This window comes from Melanerpes formicivorus, unplaced genomic scaffold (assembly GCF_026170545.1).
Source record: "Melanerpes formicivorus ecotype bairdi unplaced genomic scaffold, bMelFor1.0.p_v2 SCAF_8, whole genome shotgun sequence".
Lineage (NCBI taxonomy): Eukaryota > Metazoa > Chordata > Aves > Piciformes > Picidae > Melanerpes > Melanerpes formicivorus.
This window is the reverse complement of record NW_027142360.1, coordinates 3,675,703-3,702,466: the sequence shown is the minus strand read 5'-3', so window position 1 is coordinate 3,702,466 and position 26,764 is coordinate 3,675,703. Positions and strand designations below refer to the sequence as shown.

At 46.7% G+C, this 26,764-nt stretch overlaps 1 protein-coding gene across 1 annotated transcript in view; it reads left to right on the top strand.

The window, feature by feature from the left end:
* The window catches only part of MICAL3 (microtubule associated monooxygenase, calponin and LIM domain containing 3), a 219,649-nt gene that overhangs the window by 102,645 nt on the left and 90,240 nt on the right, over positions 1-26,764 (top strand). The window contains 8 exon segments of the mRNA XM_068141849.1: positions 3,313-3,486; positions 4,625-4,717; positions 11,030-11,125; positions 13,640-13,696; positions 15,644-15,748; positions 18,804-18,911; positions 21,709-21,816; positions 23,440-23,626. Coding sequence (XP_067997950.1) covers positions 3,313-3,486; positions 4,625-4,717; positions 11,030-11,125; positions 13,640-13,696; positions 15,644-15,748; positions 18,804-18,911; positions 21,709-21,816; positions 23,440-23,626 — 928 coding nt within the window.

Below are 26,764 nucleotides of genomic sequence, written 5' to 3'. Positions count from 1 at the left end.
ATTGCTGGTGCCTTGCTGTGTTGTCCCTCCAGCAGATGTCCGGGTGGTTGAAATCACCCATGAGGACCAGGGCTTGTGACCTGGAAGCTGCTTCTATTTGCCTATGGAGGGCCTCATCTGCTTGGATCTGCTGGTCAGGTGGCCTGTAGGAGACCCCCACAGTAATATCTTCTTCCCCTGTCCTGCCTTTAATTTTGACCCATACACTCTCAACTAGCTTATCATCCCTCCCCAGTTGGAGCTCCACTGATTCCAACTGGCTATTGACATAGAGGGCAACACCTCCTCCTCTCCTTCCCTGCCTATCCTTCCTAAAGAGTTTATACCCATCTATGCCTACATCCCAGTCATGGGATTCATCCCACCAAGTTTCAGTAACAGCCACTATGTCGTGGCATCCCAGCAGCACAGTGGCCCTTAACTCATCCTGTTTGTTGCCCAAGCTGCGCGCATTCGCATAGAAGCACTTCAGCTGGGCTGGCCCTGTCCTCCTCTTGTGCCAAATCCCCTCGGTTTCCACAGAATGTCCTGGTGGATCATTCGTGGCTTGCCTCAGGGTAGCAAGTTGAGAGCCCTTACCAGCTCTCCTTCTCTCTCCTGCTGGTGAGCTGCCCCTCTGTTTGTCACCAGCCAGCAGGAGACTATTAACCCCTTCCCCCTTCAAATCTAGTTTAAAGCCCTATCAATGAGCCCTGCCAATTCCTGCCCCAGGATTCTTATTCCACTCTGGGACAAGTGTGTCCCATGAGTTGTTTTCAGCTCAGGTGCCTTGAAAACCAGTCCATGATTGTGGAACCCAAAGCCCTGTCGATGGCACCAGCCCCTGAGCCATGAATTGATCTGTCGGCCCTTCCTCAGTGTGTCCTCATCCATTGCTGACATTAGAGGGATGGCAGAGAACACGACTTGAGCCCCTGATCCCTTTAGCATTTGCCCTAAGGTTCTGAAGTCTTTCTTAATAGATTGTGAGCCTCTCATTGTTACATCGTCACTGCCCACCTGAAAGACCAGCAGTGGGTAGTAGTCCGAAGGACTCACGAGGTTGGGAATTCTATCTACAACATCTTTTACTTGGGCACCAGGGAGGCAGCTGACCGCTCTATGAAATGGGTCTGGTCTGCATATTGGGCCCTCTGTTCCCCTCAGTAGGGAGTCTCCTATGACGATGACCCTGCGAGGTTTCTTTTCTGGGTAAGTTTTGATGGCTGGCCTGAGGCAACCTGTCATTGGTGCAGCTTCTGACCTTCTTGGGTCCTCGACCTTACCAATGACCTGTTCCTCCTGCAGAGCCTCATACCTGTTCTGTAACTGCACTGGAGGCAGCGTGCTGCTCACAGGAGCAGACTTCCTTTGTTTGCGTTTCTTCCGTCGGGCAGAGACCTGTTCCCATTGGCCCTGCTCATGGGGGTTACTACAGGGAGGTTGAGAGGCTTGCTGCTGGGAAGGTATCAAACTTCCTGTTCCCCTAAGTGTTACCCCCTGTTCTGGTTTAGAAGAGATTACCCCCTGTTCTGGTTTAGAAGAGATTACATTATGGGAATCGTCAATTTTCTGCTCACCATCTCTTCTATCTCTTAGCCTTTCTACCTCTTCTTTTAGTTTGACCACCATGCTCATCAGGTCACTGACCTGCTCACACCTGAAACAGGAGCTGCTCCCTCCAGCCTCCATGTCGAGTGCCAGGTTCCAGCACTCACTGCAGCCACCTGCCTGAACATCTGCATGCTTGTGTGTGGTCTCTGTTTGGGTGCCCACTGTCCTTCTGCTAGCCTTTGCTCTAGTGGTGACCATCTTGCAGTAACCACCCTCTCCACACGCCCTTTTTTTTTTTTTTTTTTTTTTTTTTTTTTTCCCTGTCGGTGAGCAGCCGAGCTGCGCTTCTCAAGCTGCCTCCTCTCTCAGCCACGCGCTGGGGTCTGTTTGGTTTGCGCGCGGTCTCCGCGGCAACCCCTCCCCCAGCTACGTCACTGCCCTCCGGCAGGTAGGCAATCTGAGCCCGCTGCCCCTCCTCCTCTCTTTGGAAAGTCCCAAGCCACCAGCCCCTTACCGCCTGAAAAGCAAGGGAATCAAAGCCAAAAGCCAAACTCCCAGAGCTGCGCTTCTCAAGCTGCCTCCTCTCTCAGCCACGCGCTGGGGTCTGTTTGGTTTGCGCGCGGTCTCCGCGGCAACCCCTCCCCCAGCTACGTCACTGCCCTCCGGCAGGTAGGCAATCTGAGCCCGCTGCCCCTCCTCCTCTCTTTGGAAAGTCCCAAGCCACCAGCCCCTTACCGCCTGAAAAGCAAGGGAATCAAAGCCAAAAGCCAAACTCCCAGAGCTGCGCTTCTCAAGCTGCCTCCTCTCTCAGCCACGCGCTGGGGTCTGTTTGGTTTGCGCGCGGTCTCCGCGGCAACCCCTCCCCCAGCTACGTCACTGCCCTCCGGCAGGTAGGCAATCTGAGCCCGCTGCCCCTCCTCCTCTCTTTGGAAAGTCCCAAGCCACCAGCCCCTTACCGCCTGAAAAGCAAGGGAATCAAAGCCAAAAGCCAAACTCCCAGAGCTGCGCTTCTCAAGCTGCCTCCTCTCTCAGCCACGCGCTGGGGTCTGTTTGGTTTGCGCGCGGTCTCCGCGGCAACCCCTCCCCCAGCTACGTCACTGCCCTCCGGCAGGTAGGCAATCTGAGCCCGCTGCCCCTCCTCCTCTCTTTGGAAAGTCCCAAGCCACCAGCCCCTTACCGCCTGAAAAGCAAGGGAATCAAAGCCAAAAGCCAAACTCCCAGAGCTGCGCTTCTCAAGCTGCCTCCTCTCTCAGCCACGCGCTGGGGTCTGTTTGGTTTGCGCGCGGTTTCCGCGGCAACCCCTCCCCCAGCTACGTCACTGCCCTCCGGCAGGTAGGCAATCTGAGCCCGCTGCCCCTCCTCCTCTCTTTGGAAAGTCCCAAGCCACCAGCCCCTTACCGCCTGAAAAGCAAGGGAATCAAAGCCAAAAGCCAAACTCCCAGAGCTGCATCATGGAGAGCTAATAAGTCACATAAGTACAAGTGAGTTAAAATATACTGCTTTTGGTTGTCAGTGAAGGTTTGAAGAGGAGGCCTTAGCTCATGTCAGGGGAGTGTTTAACTGGGCTCTCTGGCAGGTGAAGGTGTCAAAGAAGGCTGAAAAGATAAGTGCAGGTTAACAGAACTTTTGATGACGTGCCAGAGGAAATAAAACTGACTTTTGAAGTGCAGACTATAATAGATTTGGGTTTCCCACTTAGAAACCTTTCATATTGAAGGAGTAGAGATGAAGAGGTGATCTGGTTATCCCCTGTTACATTTTGATATCACCGATTGGCAGGAGGACATCCCCCGAAGCTACAGAGAAGAGAGGCCCACGCTGGTGAGCGCTCTGACAGAGAGGAGGATTGATGCTGCCATTGGGAATCAGAACAAAGTCAAGTCTATGGCAACCCAGCTACTGGCCAAGTTCGAGGAGAACGCACCGGTGCAGTCCTCCAGCTTGCGGAGACAGGTAGGAGATGGACGGTGAAGCTCTTGAGTTGGGGTTTCTGGAGGAAAATGCTGAATGATAACATGCATTCTTCTTGGCTGGATGCTTGTGGTGCTTCTCTACCTCAAAGGCTCTCCTAAAGAAGAGTGAAGCTTACTGAGAAGAGGAAAAAAAGGAGAATTTAAGAGTATGGGGTGGAGAAGAACTTCCCAATAAAGTTCTGTTTCTCTCTGGTTACTACATTGTGTCACCTCTTTCCCAGACATTTTACCAGCAATTGGGTTTCTTCCATACTGCTGTTAAAAAGCTTTCCAGGAACATTCCACTTGTAATGTTTAAGAAGAACCATTTCACTTCTGATTTGAACCTTGTTTCATGCCAAGTGACATTTGTTTGTTTTTGTGGCCTGTCATGAATTCTTGTATGTGTGTGTAAGTGAAGTAGGTCTGTCTTTGGAGTCAGGCTATTTGTTGCTTCCAGTGAGACCTCCTGATGACTGCTGCTTATTCAGGATGATATCTGAACTACTGCAGCTGCAGCATAGTTATCTTTCAAGTTAGACTGAGTCACATTACTGCTAGCAGTGCAGTGTTGGCAGTGTAGGGTATAGTTTAAGTGCCTGAGTTCTTGTTCTGCTGCACAGTCTGTCTTCACAGCTTGTGCCAAGCTCTGTACTGCTGTGGCCAGGTTGTGAGTGGGACCTGACCTATCTACTTTAAAGCTAGGTCAAATATGTCTGTGCTGCACTGCACATCAGTGTGAGTAATAGTAGAACATAATCTCACAATGATGTTTATCCCACTCTACCAACCAAATGTTTCCTGAGCTACTGCATATAGGCTGGAACAGGCAGGCTGCTTTAAAGAAGCAATGAAACTAAAGGGGAAGGTCCAAAAAAATGCATAGCTTCCCATTTAATGATGTTGGGGTTTTGCTTGTGGTTGGCTTTGGTTTTGGTTTTATTTCCTTTGGTGTTTGCTGTTTTCTTCTCTTCTTATATTTTATTTGCCAAATTAATTCTCCCTTACCCTATTTTTTTTTTTTCTTCTTAAATGTTTGTCTGTGTTATTCTGTGTCCCATGCCTTTGGCTTTCTTTGAGTTTCTGTTACTATTTTATCTTTCCTTCTTGGTCCCATTGTCCTCACAACCTGCATGCAGCAGCCTGTCCTGCCTTATCAAGAACGTGGTCACAACCAGTCCTCCAGCAGACGAGAGCAGGGTCGTCTTGCTTCCATACCCCAGTGGAAACAGGTAAAGGAATTGATTATGAATATGCTGCATTCCCTGCACCCCACACCAGCTAGCACTGATCTGTTTCCAGACCACCTGCACCTTCTGTGAATCCATTATTGTGAATAATTTAACCCTCAGTCAATAAAATCAGCATCTCCCTTTGGTAATGATGCATAGTTTAACGTTGTTTTCCCTGCTTGTCATATGCTGGTTTCAACTTCCTAGGGTTTCAGTGGATGTTCCAGCAGACACCTTGCCTGCAGAATTGCTAGATTGCAATCATGTAAGGAATTACCATAACCACTGGGGTAAAAGTTGTGTTGTGCTACCTGTGGTTGATTGTCAGTTTTGCTGTTCACACGTGGGATCTTCTGTTCTGCAGTTACAGGAGACCTCACTGTGGTTCCCTCTTCTCTGTGGTAAATGTAGTAGTGTTCCATACCAACTTGTCAAGTTTATTGTGTGGCAGATTCCTGCCTGGCTGTGAATTAAGTACATTTAGGTTTGCTGTCAGAGAGATTCAGAGTAGCAGAAAAAATCAGCAGCTATCAGATGTTATTTTGTGTATTTTGGCCCGTTGTTCTTGCTGGTGTTTTCTTTCAGCTGTGTGCTTTCAAAAGCTGAGGCTTGTGACAGACTATCTTCTCAGGCAGTAGGGATACTGATCTCACTGGCTTCCTCTGCTTCTACAGTTTCCCTGTGCAAATGGTGTCCTCATGTTTCTCAGAGCACTGAGAGATATTCTTCTGGCAACCACAGTTTGTAGAAACAAATCTGCCTCTCTCTGATGCTTGGTGATCAAGAGGAAGCAGGTGATGTTACTTTAGGAATTCACTGTTCTGCATGGCTGTGGATTCTTGGCCATTCTCACACTTGAGGCATTCAACATAATGCTGCATGTAATGACTGGTGCCTTGATCTCAAAAGGCTTCTATCCAAGGAAGAACCACCAAGCCAAGGGAATTATTGTCAGTAGTCAGGAGGGAGAGTCTTAGTGTCAGCATTATGGCTTAGGTTTCCTAACTGAGTGATTGCTCTACCTTCTGTCTCATTAAAACTATCTTTATAGGCTAACAGTCACTTTCAGATGGATACATATCATCCATGATTGAGGCCATTTCATTTTTCAAGACTGTTTGCCAGGTAAAGGGGGACAACCCACAGAACTGATGCAGAAGAGCATCATGTGGCTGCACAGTATTGTCTGTTGGTGAGCACTGCTGATGTTACCTCACAAAACCCCAGGATACTGGATTGCGTTGGTTGTCTGTCTCAGTTCAGGAGGATGAAGATTCAGAAAGATCCCTTTGGAAAGATCCCAGCCCTGCAGCCTTGAGCTTTCTACTTGCACCTGCTGTTGGAACTTGAAGTGGGCTTCATAATTAAGCCGTTGTGGTGAAACAGAGAAGTTCTTGTTGTCATGCTTTTGTAATTGTTCAGGAAAAAGGACAAACAAAAGGGAGGAAAAAAACCAAAACTCATCTGGTCTCCCTCAGCATTGGTAGCATCTCCATGTCATGGGCAGTGCAGGGCAGAGCTCTTGGTACTTTCAGGGAACTTAGTTAACAGTGACATTGGTTGCCTTGTGTGGATGATTTCCCTTTCAAGATTACAGCTGGAGATGATCTTCCCTTGATGAGCTTTACTGCATCAGCAGATTGGTTCTTGGGTCCAAGCTTCATGATGCATTTGCAGAACTTTCCATCTGACAAAAGAAATGGAGAAGGCCAATATTGGATCTCAGGAACACAGAAGCTGCAGGATACAGTAAGATCAAAAACCTAAGTGGTAAAAACTGTATTGCAGTGGTTGCTTATTGCTTGCTTTGAGAAAATTAAGGACATTGGTTGCCTTTGAAAGGCCATGAGTGTGGATAGAAACACTTATTCTCAACTGCTCAGAGATCAGCTGTGGCAGGAAGTCATCCACTGAGCTAAGCAGCCAGCTTCATCAAACTCAGACTGAAATCCATTCTGCAGGAAGCTGTTGCTGGAGCAATGCTCCAGCTGGTGGCTGAGATGCCTAATTGTACTTGCTTAGGCATGCAGAATCTGATAGCTGCAAGGCTGAACCTGCAGAAGCAGGACTGAATGGGCTTCCTGAATTGGTGCTGGGTGCCACTACATGTTACTGGAGGTGCTGTAGAGGATGGGTATTGTTTCTGGCAAGCACTTTAGGGAGGGTGTATGTTTACTAGAAAGAGCTGTTGAAGTAATGGGAAAGGGTTCTTTTGGCAATGGTATCAGAGTTTGAGAGAAGCATCTGTCAGTGACTGTAAGATGTATCCTGTAGTGAATACCTTCTACTGAGAGGCCTTTGAAGCGGTGCAAAGTAGTGCCTAAGGAGACAGGGGTGATGTGTTTTTGAGGGAACCATGGGTAGCCTGATGTTTTTGCCAGGAAGCTGAATGAAGTTGAGGTCTTCAGGGATCTGTGGGAGCAGGGCAGTTTTGCATCTTGCGATTGATAGGTTCTGTCCTACATCTTGGAAACTGTGTGGAAGAGGAAAGTGTGCTGCCAAAACATAAGGGTGGTTGCAGAGGAGAAACCAGTTTCAAAGGGTGTACTCTGGGTTGGACCCTCAGTTTGGGTGAAAAATTTGTATCTGCCTTGGGCTGTTGCCTGCCAGTGTCTGCCAGGTAGACTTCCTTAGCTGTACTTGCTTATCAGTTTAAGTCTTAGAGAATTGCTTTCCCCTGCATTTAAAAGAGTTAAGAGGCCAAGAGTTTCAATGAGCTCATAAGGCAGAATGTCTGTCTGTTGTGCAGCTGGGGTAGGGGTAGCTTGCTAAGACAATTCCTGGTAAGAGTGGAGCCCTGGGAAAATCTGCTCTGAAGTAGTTGCTGCTTTCATCACAAGACTTTAATGCTATTTCTCCCAGAAAGGGGAAAAAAACCTTCAAAAGATCAAGCAGGTGAAAAACTTTAGCAGTCTGCTAATTGCAGCGTTCTGTGGCGTGCATTTTCCTCATTAAGAAGGTTGAAAAAGTTTCCTTTGAGCTACAAGAGTGTTGATCTGTGTCAAAGTCAGGTCTGTGCAGCAGCCAGTCATGTCTGAAGGCCCTGCTATGTGCACATGTGTTTTTGTGGGGTGTTTTTCATGGTGTGGTGGTTCATCTCCTTGTGCAGAAACATCTTCCATGGTGTGCTCCCTTGCTTTCCAAGCCATTTTGGCTGCTTTCAGGAAAGAGCATGGAGCTAGTGAGAAGTGGTCAGTCCAGAGGAGGACCTGATTGCTTGGGTATGGCCTGGGAGATGATCCTTTCAAACTGAATTTTGTCCTGGCTTTCCAGTCTCTTCAGCTTATGGCCTTCAGAAGTTTTCTGACATGGTTTCATAGGTCTCCTAACAGCAGCAAGGTATGTGTGTTATAGCTGAACTTAGATCACTAATGAGTGCAATGATGCTTGGAAGATGGAGTTCCCATATCTTTTGCTGGCTAGCTTTTCTGCTGCTGAAAGTCTGATGCTTGTTCTTTTGAGATGGTTCTCTGAAACACAAGAAAGGTGCAGCAGTACAAACTCTTCCTAGTATTATAGTATCAGTCAGGGTTGGAAGGGACCACAAGCATCATCCAGTTCCAACCCCACTGCCATGGGCAGGGACACCCCACACTAGAGCAGGCTGCCCAGAGCCTCATCCAGCCTGGTCTTAACCACCTCCAGGGACAGGGCCCCAACCACCTCCCTGGACAACCCATTCCACGGTTTCATCACTCTCATGGGGAAGAACTTCCTCCTCACCTCCAGCCTGAATCTCCCCACCTCCAGCTTCATTCCATTCCCCCCAGTCCTATCACTCCCTGAGATCATGAGCAGTCCCTCCCCAGCCTTCCTGTAGCCCCCTTCAGATACTGGAAGGCCACAATGAGGTCACCTGGGAGCCTTCTCTTCTCCAGACTGAACAGCCCCAAAAGGTAATGCTCTTGGGACTCTTTTTGAAGATACACAACAACTGACTGAGGTGGCCACAGTCAGCAGGAGCTGAAATCTCAACAGGAGAGAACTTAAACCAATAATTTCTGCAAGTATTATTTTTCCTACTTAATTTCTTAGATAAATCTGTTAATACAGTTTTCCTCTAGCCATCCTTTGCATGCTCCGAAGTGCATCCTGCTGGAGGACTGAACATGTGCTTCATACACAGTGTTATATTCTGAGCTCTGCCCTGCAGAAAATAACCAAGGTTGTACAAAATACTGACATTGGAAATGCAGACTTGGTCCTGGTCAGGCAAAACTCCATGAGCAGCTGCAGTGGTTAGAAATGTTATCATCCTTTCAGCTAGAAATTAGTGACTTCATAGCTGAGGCTTTTGAAACAGCAGAGAGATGTTCCTCATCTGTGCAGTCATGTGCTTTAGCTTAAGCTGCTTGTAAGCATCTGCTTGAAATAGAAGAGTTGGGGTTTATTTGTGTGTTTTTTCTAAAGGGAAGAAAACATCCCTCCAGATGTTAGTGCCAGCTCAGCTGTAAGGGCAGTAATGAACATCTGTATTATCTTTCAACAACATGCTGTGTCTTTGAAGGCTGTCTGACAGTGGCTTTGGATACACAGCTTGTTGTGGTTGGGTTTTCTGGTGGGTGTGTGGGGTTTTGGGGTTTTTTTTTAGAGGTGGGATTTTGTTGTTGTTGTGGCTTGTGTTTTGTATGCAATGTAAACAATTTCCAGATATGCTCTGTTGAGAACACAACAGAAAAGGGTAAAGTTCAGATGTTAGTCAGTTAGAGGGTAGAAAGGCTCTGCAGAGGGACCTCGAGCGAGTGGACAGATGGGCAGAACCCAATGGGATGGCATTCAACAAGTCCAAGTGCCAGGAGCTGCACTTTGGCCACAGCGACCCCATGCAGAGCTACAGGCTGGGGTCAGAGTGGCTGAGAGCTCCCAAACAGAGAGAGACCTGGGTGTGCTGATCGACAGCTGCCTGAATATGAGCCAGCAGTGTGCCCAGGTGGCCAAGAGGGCCAATGGCATCCTGGCCTGCATTAGGAATGGTGTGGCCAGCAGGAGCAGGGAAGTCATTGTGCCCTGTACTCTGCATTGGTTAGGCCACACCTTGAGTCCTGTGTCCAGTTCTGGGCCCCTCAGTTTAAGAAGGACATTGAGACACTTGAAGGTGTCCAGAGAAGGGCAACAAGGCTGGGGAGAGGCCTTGAGCACAGCCCTGTGAGGAGAGGCTGAGGGAGCTGGGGTTGCTTAGCCTGGAGAAGAGGAGGCTCAGGGGTGACCTCATTGCCCTCTACAACTACCTGAGGGGTGGTTGTAGCCAGGAAGGGGTTGATCTCTTCTCCCAGCAACCAGCACCAGAACAAGAGGACACAGTCTCAAGCTGCACCAGGGGAGGTTTAAACTCGAGGTGAGGAGAAAGTTCTTTGCCGAGCGAGTCGTTCGTCATTGGAATGTGCTGCCCAGGGAGGTGGTGGAGTCACCGTCCCTGGAGGTGTTCAAGAGGGAACTGGATGTGGCACTTGGTGCCATGGTTTAGTCATGGGGTCTGTGTTGATAGGTTGGACTTGATGATCCTTGAGGTCTCTTCCAACCTTAGTTACACTGTGATACTGTGAAGTTGGGGAGAAGCTATATTAATCATCAAGGAGTGGTGGGGAAAAGCCTTTACAGAACTAAGAGCTGTAAGACTAGAAGGGCATGTGTGCTGGTGTATTGAAGTGAGGCAGGTACGCGTGTTTGGCACTATCCAGATTATCAGATAGGGCTGCATTTGGTTATCAACCAAATGCATTTCTCTTCTGGTCGAATGCTACCCAGTTTAACTTGCCTGAGATTGTTAGCATCTGTACGATAGAGGAGAGATCGGAGAGATCTGTTCTCAGTGTTCTGAGAACAGAAAGCTGTAACTGGAGCTGTATTGCTGGTGAGCTGCAAGCAAGAGCAATTAGGCCAACAGGCTTGATTGTTTTGTAAACATTGTAAGGCACAAGACTAAGCAATCTTTCATCAGGCAAAGGTGAAGTTCAGTTGCTGTAGAGGGTTCTAAGTTGCACCTTGGATTGTACTAATAATTGTAAGACCTTGAGTCAGAAACCATTGGGTTAATTGGTGATTGCCAGAAGTACCTGCTCATTGGCTGCCCCTAGAAGTCTCTCTCCAGCAGACCTGTGGCTGTGTGGGGATGTTTGCAACCCTTAGGTCTTGCAGCTTCAGACAAAACGTGGCCTTGGGTCCTTTGTGAGAGGTGTGAGCTCCGGCCCGCAGTCCCTCATTCCGTGTGTTCCAGCCTGTCTCACCAAATCCAGTGGTGCTGCTCTCTCTTGGCTACCATTATTATGATTTTTTTTTTTCTTCTTTTTTTTTGGTTTGGGAAAAAAAAAATAGATGAGGACTAAGGGACGTGCTCGGACCTGCCCCAAAAAAGTGATCATGCTCTCTTCTTCCGCTCCACCTTCCTCTCCGCCGTGTTCCAGGCTGCAGGTGATTTCCTCCGCATGCTCTGTCCCTCTCTTTTCCCATCTCTGCTTGTGCAAGTGACCAGATCAGTTACTAGAGATCCCATTCACAAACACATTTCCTGTTTTCAGATGGTGACAGGGCTTCTTCAGCCTTAGATTAGAAACAGAGGTTGGCCTTAGCTCGCCAGAAGCCTGGAGAGTCTCTGCTGGAAGCTGGTGTTTTGCTGTGGGGTGATTTGTGATTGCAGTCTTTCTGAGTTGCAGCAAAATAGGAATGAAATGTTTGGAGTAATGCAGGGAAAGAAAAAGCAACTTCTTTTCATCTCCACTCTGTTTAAACAGATGGGACTGAAAATTTGCCCTTGTATCCATTACTTTCTTTTGGTATTTCTTGTGTGAGTTGCCCCTCTTTGTGTGTTAGTGGCCCGCACATGTCCACTGTGTTCCTTCTTTTTGCCCCACACCCAGCCTGTTGTCTCACAAGAGTTTGTGTTTGGTCTGAGTTTGAATTGTGAGCATTAAGAGCTGTTCTGAGCAGTGTATAAATGTGCATCCAGATGTTACTGCACCTGTATTTGCTGTCCTTCTGGTTAAATATGACCTGAAATCCTTCAGCAGTTGTCCTGGATGTGGTGCTCATGCTTCTTTGTGTTGTGTCCTTTAACTTTTGTTTCATTTTCCAACTGCAGAAATGAATTCCACTCTTCCCTGATCAATCCTGAACAAATCTGGAGAGGATAGAAAGGCAGCTGCACTTCCATAAACCACTTGTACAGTCCATTTTTAATGTTGTCTTCTCCATAGGCAGAAAATATTTCTTTGCTGAACACTTGTTTGCCTATGGACTCTGCAAAGGCATCTTGCCTTCTAGCAGAGTGGGTAAGACTTTGTCTTGGGCATAAAGTTTGAGGATGATCAGAGGACAAAAGCTCCTCTCCTATGGAGATAGACTGAGAGAGTTGGGATTGTTCAATTTGGGAAATAGAAGGCTCTGGGGAGACCTTCTTGTGGCCTTTCAGTATCTGAAGGGGGCTACAAGAAAGCTGGGGAAGGACTTCTTAGGGGGTCAGGTCATGATAGGACTGGGGGGAATGGATCCAAGCCAGAGGAGGGCAGATTTAGATTAGAAATTACAAAGAAGCTCTTCCCCATGAGAGTGGTGAGGCACTGGCACAGGTTGCCCAGGGAGGTGGTGGAAGCCTCATGCCTGGAAGTTTAAGGCCAGGCTGGATGCAGCTCTAGGCAACCTGATGTAGTGTGAACTGTCCCTGCCTGTGGCAGGGGGGTTGGAAGTGAATGATCCTTGGGGTCCCTTCCAACCCTGACAGTTCTATGCCTTGCCTTATTACAATCCTCCCTAAGATTCTAGTTACATGTTACAGTTAACCTGGTCTCATTATTATGGTCACCCTCCAGAGCACAGAGTCTCTGCTGCCTCTCTGGTATTTGCACTTACAAGATAGGTCAGACCTGCTTTCTGATCTGATTTAAATCTGGCCTGCAAATAAAAGTCATTTTCTGGCACATTGTAGACAGTCTATGATGTAAGAAAGGATACAGGAATGGACATCTAGGTGAAATGGGTAGGGAGGACCCTTCTCATTTGCAAACCCCATGTTTAGACTGAATTGAGTGTGGTGTTCAGATGATGGCAGCTAGATGCCTTCCTCTTGGAAACATCCCCTTGAAAATGTGGGCAGATACTTTTTATGAGAGATGAGATGTTTCCCCCAAGCTTACAGATAGAGGAACTAAGGCAGTAAAATGCTTAGTTTTACTTTTTAATCTATGGCATGGGGTTCATTTTCTGTACACTGAGGACCCCTTAGCTCTGTCTTTTCCTGCCCTAGATTTTAAGTGTTTGTCTTTCCTGATTGCCTAGCTCAGCCATCAAAGGCAGTTACTGCTAGATCCAAGTGTGCTTTGACCATTTGCTGTGTTGTGTCCTGTTGGAAGCTTTTTCCTGTCTTGGTTCTCATATCTATATCTATAGATATAGATATATATAAATGTTTATTTCCTCCTTTGAGGAATTTTTACTCCCTCTGCTACAGAGCTAGGTTGTTAGACTCAGTTGGGAGGTTTGCTTTTGGAGATGTTCTTTTCCCTCAGGAATGATTTCTTTACCTGAAATGGCCTTGGCCGAGCTCTTGTAGCTTGTCAGACCGATCTGTGTTCTTGCTGCCCTTATGTCTTTTAAAGCCTGTACCTCTGCACTTCTAATGCATTCATTTTGCCACTTCTTTTAAACCTTTCCATTTCCTTTCTTTGATCTAACACCACAGTAGGAGTTATAAGTAGTGTCTGACCACCTTGACTGTACTAATTTCTTTAGGTTGTGGTGCTCTGTTGTATTTTACTGAGATGTTTTTTAACAGCTCCCTACAGAAGCCAAATTATTGCCAGGTTTAGAATATTCTTAATAAGCTGCTCTGCCATCGTTCTAGCCTCTTTTCTGCCTGCATCATCAGAAAATTCAGCTGTTTGGCCTCTGGAGTTGGTTTATGTTATTAAGATCATCCTTTGTCGTCTGCAGAGAAACAGGGAACCTGGCGCTGACTGTCGTGGGGAGGAGAGTCCCAGGCAGGAGAGGGTAAAGAGCATGAACAAATGGCATGGATACTGATGACACAAGGCTTTGGTGGGTGTGAATGGACTGGGTAGTGAAACACACCCTAATGCTGCTGTTAACACGCTGGCATTGCTGGCAGTCAGTGAGGTGGGATTGTTTCTGTGTGATGCCCACATAAATGCATAACCAGCCTTCAGCAACAGTTTGCTATATGCTTTGATTTTGCCATTAGATGTAGCACTTGTGCTCTTCCCATGCTCCTTTCTCTCTTACACCTTCTTAGTGAAGTATGCTGTGGCTGTGCAGAACAAGGAGAGTTATGTTTTGTGCTAATCCATGCAAACACGGTTGCGTTGTTCTCACTGCTTGCTTTCTGGATGGTTAAACAACTGGCATTCCATCCTGCCTCCTACAGGCCAAAGGAGAAGGGAAAATGGTGAGGCATTATTTAGTATAGAGCCTTTGAAGCCTTCTTAACAAGGATATAACCAACAGTCTGTCTGAATGGCTCAGTATTATACTGAACCATGGCAAAAATAAAAAGGCACTGAAAAGAATTGGTTGGTTCCAATTCATATTGACAAATTAGTTGACATTCCAGTAAAGGCTTTGAATTAAGTCATAACTGCTACAACAGTTATAAAACTGTTGGAACTTTCAGAGTGTGTTCTAACAAAAGCCTGTTGTGGGCTGAATGTTTTCTGACAGGCAGTAGAAAATGAATGAGCATGTGTCTGCAGTGACACAGAAGCCCACAGCTTTAGAATAGGCCCTAGTTTTAGTGCAAATGATCTAGTAGGAAGGAGTAGGTGGACCAGAAAGCAGCTGAAAGTAGGGAGTGCTATTAATGCCTCTGAATGGGAAAAGTGTTTCTCAGAAATGAGTGTGAACCCACTTTTCTGTGCTGCTTTGGAGGGCAGTTAGCAACGTGTAGCAGCACCCTGGCATGCTGGAGAAATCAAGCCTGAGGTTTCTTCATACACATACTTGTGTTTCCTGGCCCCCATTTCCTTCTGAACCCAGCAAATGAATCAGCTGAATTCTGAGTGATCTCTCAAGTGATACCTCTGTCCTGTCCAGCAGGCCATAGGCCCTGGCTTCTTTTATTCATGTCGGTAAGTGCAGCACACACCAGTTTGATATGAAAGGCCAGAATAGCAGAGGTGTCAAATATTCTGCCTGGGATGTGCTGAGATGGCAGTGCAGTAAGAACAAGTAGGACAGTGAAGCTGCAGAAGTAAAACTGGCAGCTTCCACCATTAGTTTGATTTTGCTGTGCTTTGCTTTTGCTGCACTTCCACAGCGCAGGCTGATTAAACATCCTCTCTTTGGTAAGTACAGCAGTCACTTCTCATGTACCAACATCTTTAAGCAAACAAAGTAATTCTTCAGGTGAAGTACATTAGCCTGAAAACATGTGTTTCTGTGCACAAAAGATGAGAAGCACAAGTAGGGACTGGTTTAGAGATGTAGAGGAAATCACTGAGAATCAAGACCTCTGGTGCAGTTACATGGCAAATAGACTCGTGTGTGCATGGTAAAGCTCAGGGGGAGGGGGAAGTTTGGTGTTGGGTGGGTGGTTTTTTTGTGGGGGGGTGTTTTTGGGTGGGGGGGTTGGTTGGTTGTATTTTTTTTGTATTTTCACCCCCTTGTATTTTGTTTGGGTCTTTCTACATGGCAATGTCAGGGAGGCAGGCCATGTGCTTGTTTTGATTGTGGCTGCAACAGTCCTAGGTGGGAGAGTTCTGAATAAGGACTGATTCAACTATTTGCTCTCAGCCTTTGAGGGTCAAAACTTAGCACTTGACTGGGAGAGCAGACACTTGGAATAAAACCAGCCCTCACATGGGAGCTCCTTCCTGTTCTGCATGTGAATTTCTCTGCCTTTTGCCTGGCATCTTGGTGTCTGTTTCTCTTGGGTCTTTTTTTTTTGATGATTTGTTCACTTCCTCCTTCCTCATCTCACAGAGATCTCCTCGTTTATTTTCTGATGACCAAGTGCCTGATAATGTTGAGCAAAGGGCATGTCAGCTGGCTGCCCTCCTGGAGTCCAGACCTGCAGTGAGGCATCAGGTGACTACAGCCCTGCCTGTCTGGTGTCCCGGATCAGTGTGGGATTCTGGGTACTGGTGACGTGGTATCGTAGAACCAGAGGATTGTTAGGGTTGGAAGGGACCTTAAGGATCAGAGGGATAGAAATGCTTCAGCAAAACACAATGACCACTGTTGTACAGTCATGGGGTCCAAAAGACACTGCCAAGTCTATTTTGTGCAGTATTTTTATCCCACTTGCCCAGTCTTAACTGTCTCCTTGTTTGATGAACGACAGCACTTCTGGTTCTCAAAACACAATATAAAGAGTAAGGTACAAAACAGCCCCCAAGCTTCAGAGCACGTGCTGGAAACCAGCTGGCCTGCTGGAGATGAAGTTACCTCACAGTGATTGTTTACCACTCAGTTGCTCAAAACCTTTTACTTACTTCTGGAGACAAGAACACTTGCCTTTTCCAAGCATAACTCCTGGCTCTGAAGTACTACTTTTGTGTCCGTACTTCCTGTGTACTTATTTCCAACGGTAGAGTTGGCAGCCTCTGCATATATTTTTAATTCCAGTCTACACTTTTGGTTTGGTTTTGTACTTCATTTTCTTGCCAGTGTGAGCTTTTGGTACATGGAAGCACCTCAGTTTGATCAGTGGTATCTTCAGTTTCTACTTGCTTGCCCCATCCCTGTTTTCACTTACCCTCCACGGCATCTGGCACAATGAAGTGTGCTTTAGGGAGACACCAGCTACATCAGTAATTGTTTTTCATAACTTATTGTTATGAGTTAACCACCTAAAATCAAGCTGTCTTCTTGGGCTGGAAGATAAAATAGCCCAAGACCTGGTGCTGGTGTACTTAACTTCCAAGCCCATACCAAAAGGAAATCTGTCGCATCTAGGTCACTTTTCATTGCTGTTTTATGGGGATGTTGTCTTTGCTGGTGAAGTCAGTGAAGCTTATTCTCCAGGAAGGAAGAGTGAACCTTTGTCTGGATTTGATACAGCATTTGGAGACACAGAAGAAACTATGAGAGACTGAATAAGTATCTTTTAAACAGATTAGCACCTATTTGTTAATCAACACAGCTGAAGATCGCAGAACCACAGAATTGGCAGGGTTGGAAGGGACCTCAAGGATCAGCCAGTTCCAACCCCCCTGCCATGGGCAGGGACACCTCACACTACAGCAGGTTGCTCACAGCCACATCCAACCTGGCCTTAAAAACCTCCAGGGATGAGGCTTCCACCACCTCCCTGGGCAACCTGTGCTAGTCTCTCACCACCCTCATGGGGAAGAACCTCCTAACATCTAATCTAACTCTCCCCTCCTCTAGCTTGGATCTATTCCACCTAGTCCTACCACTCCCTGACACCCTCAAAAGTCCTTCCCCAGCTTTCTTGTAGCCCCCTTCAGATACTAGAAGGCCACAAGAAGGTCTCCTGGGAGCCTTCTCTTCTCCAGACTGAACAACCCCAACTCCCTCAGTCTGTCTCCATAGGAGAGGAGCTCCAGCCCTTTGCTCATCCTCATGGCCCTTCTCTGGACATGTTCCAGAGATCTTGAGCATGATCCAAGGACAGTGTGCTCATGTGCATGTTTTACTCAGTTGAAATTACAATAGAGAGATAAATTTCTAGACCAAAGCCTATTTCTAACAGACCTTTTGTTGCTGTCTAGGATTTTTTAACTCCCCTTGGAGGGTGGAAAATATTAACAGCATTAAGGTGGAGAGAGGATAATTATTCTTTGAACTGTCTAGTTTCTATACAGAGTGGAATTAAGGAGGGAAACTGGAGAACACAAAGTAGAGGAAAGGAAAGTGGGTAGGGTGGAGAGGAAAGAGAGGAAACCTGTTGGAACACTGTGGGCAGTGATAGCTTGTGATGTAGGACTTCAAGGAAGAAAACAAGAACGTATTAGGGAGAGGAGGAGGCTTGGCAAAGAGAGGCAGTTTCAGAAAAGAGATTTCATTAAATGATGATGATCTTCAGCAAAGAAAATTTGTGCATAAAGCAAACAACTGGGTTTTTTTAAGTTGTGAAAGCCAGGGTCTTCTGCCATTTGTCCACTGGCTTTACTCTTCAAGCTCGCCCATTTTAAGTGGCTGGAAGCAGCTGCTTCCACGGGCCACGCAGCTACACAACTTCATTTCCCCCTTTAGAACTAACCCATGATTTTCTTCTAAAAGAGAGCTAAATAGTTAACATTTGAATAATTTGGCTTTCCAGGCTATTGATTTCTAGGGATTCACAGTTTCTTCAGGAGCTATTTGTCTGATACTTCCAGCTCTTGTTTTGTTTTTTGCCCCCTGTGTGAAGTATTTCCCAGGTGCTGGGCAGAATGAGCCATAGACATGAGAGTGGTTTGCTGGAAGACTCAATTTTTAGTTCTCCTGTGAGGAGCCAGTTTCAGGATGATGCAGATTCTCATTTTGGGATTTATGGTTTCCCATTTTCAGGTTGTTTATTGTTTTAGTATTTTTAGTGTGATGCTTCCCATCTACTTCCAGTAAATTTTAGGGTGGAAATTTGCTGCTAATTACTGCCATTTTATACAGGTTGATTTCTTTCTCTTCTGTCCCCAGGGAGAGCAGGCTTTTGGGTTATGCAGTCAAAATGTAGAAGAGGTCTCACAGGGAATGCAATATGATCTTAGTGCCCTGGGCCAGTAATACAGAACAGTGGGAAATACAGGAGGAGCAGAGGAAATTGGCTTGGGATCTTTGCCAGTGGCTTGGTTGGGTTACAGGAGGTTGGAGATGTGTGGAAGTAGGTAACTGCTTCCAAATGGTCCTGAATAACTTAAAACTTAATAAAGAACAAATTAAGAGGAGCTTACTCTGCCTCACTAGGGAGAAAGTGAAGATACATTGGAGATGTTTCTCCAAGTTTTCCTACGAGAGCCTCTAAGAGTTAGCTAATGGTTGGACTCCATCTGAAAGGCCTTTGCCAACTGAAACAGTTCTATGATTTTAGGCAAATCTTTTTGTGATGGTGGGCAGAGGAGCCTGAAGTTTTCTTGTTTTCTGCCCTTCTTCCTGCAGCCATGTGTGATTGTTGTGATTCTTGTATTTTATTTTATAGCCTGAGACTGAACCGTCTCGCCGATTCTTTGTTGACCAGTGGGAGCTGTCTCTTAGCCTCCGTTCTTCTAATCGTCCTTCTTCACCTTCATCTGACTTTCTTCGACAGGTAGCACGAGCCTGAATGCTGCAAGGTGCACTCAGCTGTGTCTGCTTGCTGCACCCTGGTCCCACCAGCCGAGGACACCCCACAAGACGTGGCTAGGCTTGCAATGCTTCACCTGCAAAATGCAATGTCCGTGCATATTGTTGCACAAGTGAGGAGACGGAGGGAGGCAGAGCTTGGTTATTTGTCAGGCACAAAGCAGTTTGAATCCAAATGTATCGAATGCTTGGTGTGAATAAAAAGCTTGTGGTACATCTCAGGAGTTCTGAGCACTGAGAGTCCTTCTGGCTTTGCAGTAAAGCTATTCTTGTTTAGCTTGCTGCTTTTTTTCTGGTGGAGATCTTGGGCCAAACATACAGAATGCATTTGTGCAGATGTGCTTCGTGGACAGCATGAAATAAGTACATTGGCTTTCTGGAAAATCCCTGGGAATTTGAACTAGTTGCAGTTGTCATAGGTAAACAGCAGGATCTTGATTTCACTGAAGCTGAAGCGGGTTCATTGCCTGCTCTTGCAAATGTCGAAGAGTTTTACAGCATTCAAGGGTTTTTTCTAACAGGAGGAAACAAAATGCTTCATTTCAAACCCAGTATTAGGCCAGATGTTATGTGTAGGAGGGGAAAAAGCAAAACAAACACAGAACCTCAAATCAAAAATTCAGCAATTACATTTTCCCCACCAAATGGTCTAAGGTATTGAGAGTTGAGATTAGCATAATCTCTTTTTAAGCAGGGAACTTCATATGTGCTGGTGGAAACATAAAGATCCTGAAGCATCTGTGTTTAAGGGTGGATGAAGGTTTCAAATCAAAACTTGTTCAGTGGAAAACTAGATCAGCTCAAAGAAAGGGTTTGCCATGGAAAAGCTTGAGCAGGCCTTTAAGAAAACCTTAAAAAGCCTCAAAGGTTTCTGGTCTTTTAAGTATCATAGTGTCAGTATCATAGTATTAGTCAGGGTTGGAAGGGACCACAAGGATCATCTAGTTCCCACCCCCCTGCCATGGACAGGGACACCCCACACTAGATCAGGCTGCCCAGAGCCTCATCCAGCCTGGCCTTAAACACCTCCAGGGACAGGGCCTCAACCACCTCCCTGGACAACCCATTCCAGGGCTTCACCACTCTCATGGTAAAGAAATTCCTCCTCACCTCCAGCCTGAGGAAAGGAAAGGAAAATGGGAAGCTCTTGGACAAATGATTATGAGTGCCAATTAAAGATCAATGCTGAAGAAAATATTTCCAGGGGGCACCATTTAAAATGTAATATCTGACATGATATAGATATAGATCCAGATATGACATTAAAGGGTGACTGCACGTACCTGTGTGCACACTAGCTGAGGAAGAATGTGGAAGCTGAAAAATGCTGAAAGGCAAATTGTGTTTTCTTGCTTATGTTATAATTGTGAGTGCTCTGCATTTTAGGGTGGAATTAGTAGGAAGGTGCAAGTTTCTGGGTAGAAATAAACCCTCATTACTTCAGTGGCACTAAGGAGTTAGGGCTTCAGTGATCACAGCAGTAATCTCTGGTGGCTGAGCACTCCATTTTCAACGATTGTTGGTCCCCTCAAAGTGCCTCCCATTTTGCAGTGAATTTCAGGTCTTGTGATGCTTTCTTTAAACAGGTGAAGGCCATAAACATTTCTAAGAGGCCAATAACCACATGCATGAGCTTGGTGCTTTCTCAGTAATTGTGGGAAATAATTAGTGTGCTTCAAACAAGTTCTGCTCTCTGAGTCAAGGGAGTCTTGAGATGCAGCTTTAGTCCTTTCCTTCAGAAAGCTGTTATCCATTTTACACGTGCCAGAAACGACAGTGTCTCTGATCTTTCATTTGCTGAGGGAACTCCTGCTAAAAACATTCATAATGCTTCCTAGTCTGGAAAAGGAAAAGTGCTTGATGTGCTCCTTGCTGCTCTGGGTGAAATATGTGACGTTTGCTGTGTGATTTGAGCTAACATGGATGCAACCACATAATTTGCTTAACCATGTAATTACTGCAATGATTGTATTTCCCGTGTGAAACACTTTGTCCACTCCTGATGTGACTGAACTTGGCTTGCAAACACACCTTAGAGGGTACAAAATGAAACAGCCAACCTGCCTAGATTTCGTGGTGTACTGGAGGGTTTATAGATACCCAAAGTTCTGGAGTCAGTCAATACCCATGATGGAGAAAAGCCATGTTCCCGGTTGAACACCTCTGTGTCCCAGATGTATGCAAGTATGTCTTTAATGTGTTGGATGAGACTCTTGCCATCTTTTCCCATGTAAAACTTTCTGTGTTTTTAGCATTGGAAAAACTCATATTTTTGAATCACTGAGGACTTCTCCCTGCTCTGTGAATGCTCTGTAAATGACTTCTTTCCCGTTGCTGAGTGCATTTCATACACTGTTGTGAGCAGCGTGCTGCATTATTCTGTGTAACCTGTCTTCTAGAGGATCTTTGTTTCTGATGCCAATGTTGCCTGGAACCTAAGATCTTAACCTGTCATTGGCCATGCCTGAGAAGTGCCAACGCTCAGGTTTCCAGGTGCCAAATACCCCACGAGTGAAAATCAGACCTGTTTGATTCATCGTCACAGGGTTTCCAGAGCACCTGGTGGCTCTTGGTTCGGAGTGCGCTGGTGATGTCAGATGGCACTAGCTTTACTGTTGTTACTTGTCACTTGTCTTGGCATGGTTTGACCTCCCTGCACCTTTCACCTCCTAACCTATTGTCATATCAGTCATTTCTTAATTTGATTTTGTTTATTCTTTCCTTTCTCACTTCACTGTTGTTTTATTCCATCCACCTGGTAGAAGTATATAAAGATGTACACAGGCGGAGTGAGCTCATTGGCTGAGCAGATAGCCAATCAGCTTCAAAGGAAAGAGCAACCCAAAACCCTTCTAGACAAGAAGGAACTGGTAAGATGATGTACAGCAGATGATGTGTGCTTGTGATTAGATGTGCTGTAGAGCTGAAGTATTGTGAGTGTCCAGTTGTTACTGCCGCTGATGGAATCTGTCGTAGCTTTGTGAAAGTTTTCCTTCCCTTGTCTCCATCCACCCTCACTTTTCTCCTCCTTTTCCTTGCAAAATGGATTAATCTAACCTCAGCATCCAAGGCTTGTACACAAAAAATGTACAGTCCTCATTATAGTTAGGAAGATGTGCTTGATCCATGGGGGCTAATTCTGCATCACTGCTTTCAGGAGGAGGTACTGAGTTTTGTAATGCAGGAGTAAGAATTGCCATTTGAGGGATTTCTAATGGTCTTGGATTTCCATTATATGCCTCCTTTAGTCAGGTGTTTCAAGGTCATCATTAATAGAACCGGTGTCCACTCTTCAGAGCAGGCATGGCATCTCTAGGACCTTCCTTGTGGTGTCCCCCCAGAGATCCTGTTCAATATCTTTATTGACGATCTGGATGAGGGCATTGAGTCCATCAGCAGTAAATTTGCAGAGGACACCAAGCTGGGGGCAGGAGTTGATCTGTTAGAGGGTAGGAGAGCTCTGCAGGGGGACCTTGACAGGCTGGACAGGTGGGCAGAGTCCAAGGGCATGACATATGATTTAACACATCCAAGTGCTGGGTGCCACACATTGGCCACAGCAACCCCATGCAGTGCTACAGGCTGGGGTCAGAGTGGCTGGAGTGCAGCCAGGCAGAGAGGGACCTGGGGAGTAGTGGTTGATGGTAGGCTGAACATGAGCCAGCAGTGTGCCCAGGTGGCCAAGAAGGACAATGGCATCGTGGCCTGCATCAGGAACAGTGTGGCCAGCAGGAGCAGGGAGGTGATTGTGCCCTGTACTCTGTATTGGTTAGGCCACACCTTGAGTCCTGTGTCCAGTTCTGGGCTCCTCTATTTAGGAAGAATATTGAAACATTTGTGCATGTCCAGAGAAGGGCAACAAGGCTGGGGAGGGGTCTGGAGCACAGCCTTGTGAGGAGAGGCTGGGGGAAATGTGGTTGTTTAGCCTGGAGAAGAGGAGGCTCAGGGGAGACCTTATTTCTGTCTCCAACTCCCTGAAGGGAGGTTGTAGCCAGGTGGGGGTTGGTCTCTTCTCCCAGGCAAGCAGCACCAGAACAAGAGGACACAGTCTCAAGCTGTGCCAGGGGAAGTTTAGGCTGGATATTAGGAAGAAGTTCTTCCCAGAAAGAGAGATTGGCCATTGGAATGTGCTGCCCAGGGAGGTGGTGGAGTCACCATCCCTGGAGGTGTTTAAGAAGAGACTGAATGGGGTGCTTGTTGCCATGGTTTAGTTGATCAGATGGTGTTGGGTGATAGGTTGGACTTGATGATCTCAAAGATCTCTTCCAACCTGGTTAATTCTATTCTATTCTCTTCCTCCCTGGACAATGAGGTTAGCTTTGTGACAGCCTGGTTAAAACTATGAACTATGTCCAGCCACTGCAGCATTCACATGTGAAAGAACCTCAGCACCCGATGCTCCTGTATCCAGCTAAAGAAACAGGAAATAGGACTGTGCAGCCTTGGTGCAAGGCTGGACACACACAAATTTAGCTGTGCCTGTTTCTGCCTAGGGCTCGCTCAAGAAGGAGTTCCCCCAAAACCTGGGGGGCAGTGACGTCTGCTACTTCTGCCGCAAGCGGGTCTACGTGATGGAACGGCTGAGCGCCGAAGGGAAGTTCTTCCACCGCAGCTGCTTCAAGTGTGAATACTGTGCCACCACTCTGCGCCTCTCGTCTTATGCCTATGACATTGAGGATGGTAAGGGACACTCCCTTCTGGCACAAGTCTCTTCCCTGCCCTGGAAGTCCATCTTGCGATTCCAACTCTTTGCTTTGCGTTAGGGAACAGAGCAAGGCTCACTTCTCGAACTGTCTGGGGGTCCTGTGGCCAGGTCAGCAAAGTGAGCTGGGAGGAATTGGTTCAACATAGGAACAGCTGCTAGAATGTAAAGAAACAAGTTTGCTGATGACACCAAGCTGTGTGGTGCAGCAGACACGCTGGAGGGAAGGGAGGCCATCCAGAGGGACCTTGACAGGCTGGAGAGGTGGGCACAGGCCAACCTCATGAAGTTCAATAAGAGCAAGTGCAGGGTCCTGCATCTGGGTCGAGGCAATCCCAGGCACAAATACAGGCTAGGCAGTGACTGGCTGGAGGATAGCCCTGAGGAGAGAGACTTGGGGGTGCTGGTGGACAAAAAGCTCAACAGGAGCTCTCAGTGTGCACTTGCAGCCCGCAAAGCCAATCAGATCCTGGGCTGCATCAGGAGAAGTGTGGCTAGCAGGTCGAGGGAGGTGATCCTCCCCCTCTACTCAGCCCTGGTGAGACCCCACCTGGAGTACTGTGTCCAGTTCTGGAGCCCCTATTACAAGAGGGATGTGGAGGTGCTGGAACGTGTCCAGAGAAGGGCCACGAGGATGATCAGAGGGCTGGAGCACCTCTCCTATGAGGACAGACTGAAGGAGTTGGGGCTGTACAGTCTGCAGAAGAGAAGGCTCCGAGGTGACCTAATTGTCGCCTTCCAGTATCTGAAGGGGGCCTACAGGAAGGCTGGGGAAGGACTTCTCAGGATCTCAGGTAGTGATAGGACTAGGGGGAATGGAATGAAGCTGGAGGTGGGGAGATTCAGGCTGGATGTGAGGAGGAGGTTCTTCACCATGAGAGTGGTGAAACCCTGGAATGGGTTGTCCAGGGAGGTGGTCGAGGCCCTGTCCCTGGGGGTGTTTAAGAGCAGGCTGGATGAGGCTCTGTCCAGCCTGATCTAGTGTGGGGTGTCCCTGCCCATGGCAGGGGGGTTGGAACTAGATGATCCTTGTGGTCCCTTCCAACCCTGAATGAAACTATGAAACTATGAAATAGCAGTTGGGGGTTTGAAAGAGTTTAGAGCCTGAGTTTGAAGGCTAGACACTTACTTCTCAGAGAATGGGCTGGATTGGAAGGGGCCTCCAATGGTCATCTGGTCCAATCCCCTCTGCAGTCAGCAGGGACATCCCCAACTAGATCAGATTGCCCAGAGCCCTGTTGAGTCTCCCTTTGACTGTCTTCAGGGATGGAGCCCCAGTCACCTCTGTGGGCAGCCTGTTCCAGTGCTCCACCACCCTTATAGTAAAGAACCTGTTCCTAACAGCCAATCTAAATCTGCTCTAGTTTGAAGCCATTGCCCCTTGTCCTATCACTCCAGGCCTTTCAAACAGACTCTCCCCATCCTTCTTATAGCCCCTTTCAGGTACCGGAAGGTCGCTATTAGGTCTCCCCAGAGCCTCCTCTTCTCCAGGCTGAGCACCCCCAGCTTCCTCAGCCTCTCCTTGTAGCAGAGGTGCTCCAACCCTCTGATCATTTTCGTGGCCCTCCTCTGGACCCACTCCATTAGGTCCAAGTCCTTCCATGTCTTCCTCTTAGTACTGTCAAGCAAGGACCCTCCTTAGTGATTAATAATACTTAAGATAATACATTGGAAACAAATGTGGTCAGCTTTTTCTTCTTGCAGACATCACAGCTGTTCAACTCTGCATTTATTGTAGGTGTACTGAAACAGGATCTTTGTAATCAGAGGCTGTGACAATAGCTCATTACAAACACAGGCAGTGTTTATGTAGTTCCAATTAGAACATTGAAGTTAAATAGAGGTAGGTCAATGTTATAGAGCAAGCTTTGTTGAAGTAGTTACTGAAGGTTAAGTAGTGACCCTTGCTTTCTGCATCTGATAGACTGAGGCGGAAGGAATACAGTTACAAAGCTTGCTGCTGATTCATTAACAGACTCTAACATGCTAAGAATGGAGGGAGGTGCCAGACATATGTAACAAGTCTGAGAAACCAGCAACAGAGCAAACTCCATTTATTAACAAAGTGTGCACACTGGGAACAAGAATTTGAAATCCCATGTGAAAAGTGATCTTGTCAGTGTAGCTGTGTTGCATTCTTGGCTTGAGCAGAGATTGACATCAGTTTCATGTTTTCTGGACAAGGATTATGAGAGACTATCTCAGATGAGCCTTTATTTACATCACCACATATGCCTTTATTTTCTTCTGGGGCTGTCATTTATCTTTACTCCTATCTCAGCAGAAGAATATGTGCAAAATGATGTAAAGCTAGTGAGTGGTTAGATGGAAAGGATACCACTCCAGATAGGGATGGTGTAAAGAGGTGTTAGTACTGACCATTTCCCCACTCATCAAGGCAAAGATGAAGTAAAAATTGTCAACTGAGAGGCCATAGGATCTCTCTTTTCAGGGGTGTCCTGTGATAGGGTAAGAGGCAACAGATATAAACTGGAACACAGGAAGCTCCAACTCAATATGAGGAAAAACTTCTTTATTGTGAGGGTGCCAGAGCCCTGGAGCAGGCTGCCCAGTGAGGTTGTGGAGTCTTCTTCTCTGGAGACTTTCCAGACCCATCTGGATACATTCCTGTGTGACGTGTCTTAGGTGATACTACCTTGGTGGGGGGGTTGGAGTCGATATCTGGAGGTCCCTTCAAACTTCTACCATTCCATGATTCCAGGGTGGAACTCCAGAATACTCTACTGCAGATCAAACTGTTGTAAAATTTGTAGCCATCTACTACTGCATGTAGCTACAAAGAATATTTTTGCATCTACTGGGTAAAATAATGATCATGGAAACACCATCTAGGCATAAGGGGGGCAAAGAACCAAAATTATGTATTTGTGATGCATTATATAATGACTTTAATAGACTTGCTTAAGAGTTGAGGAAATGTAGAATCCTCAAATCAGCCTCTGAGTAATGAATAGAAACTCATTATTCCTTGGCCAGAAGGTCAGCAGACTTGGCATGTGAGTTTAAAGGGGCCAATGGTAGTTTTGAGATCAGCATCTGCATCACTAATCGAAGCTGGGGGTAAGCAGTTTTCTTCTTTTTAGCACTGATGTTGT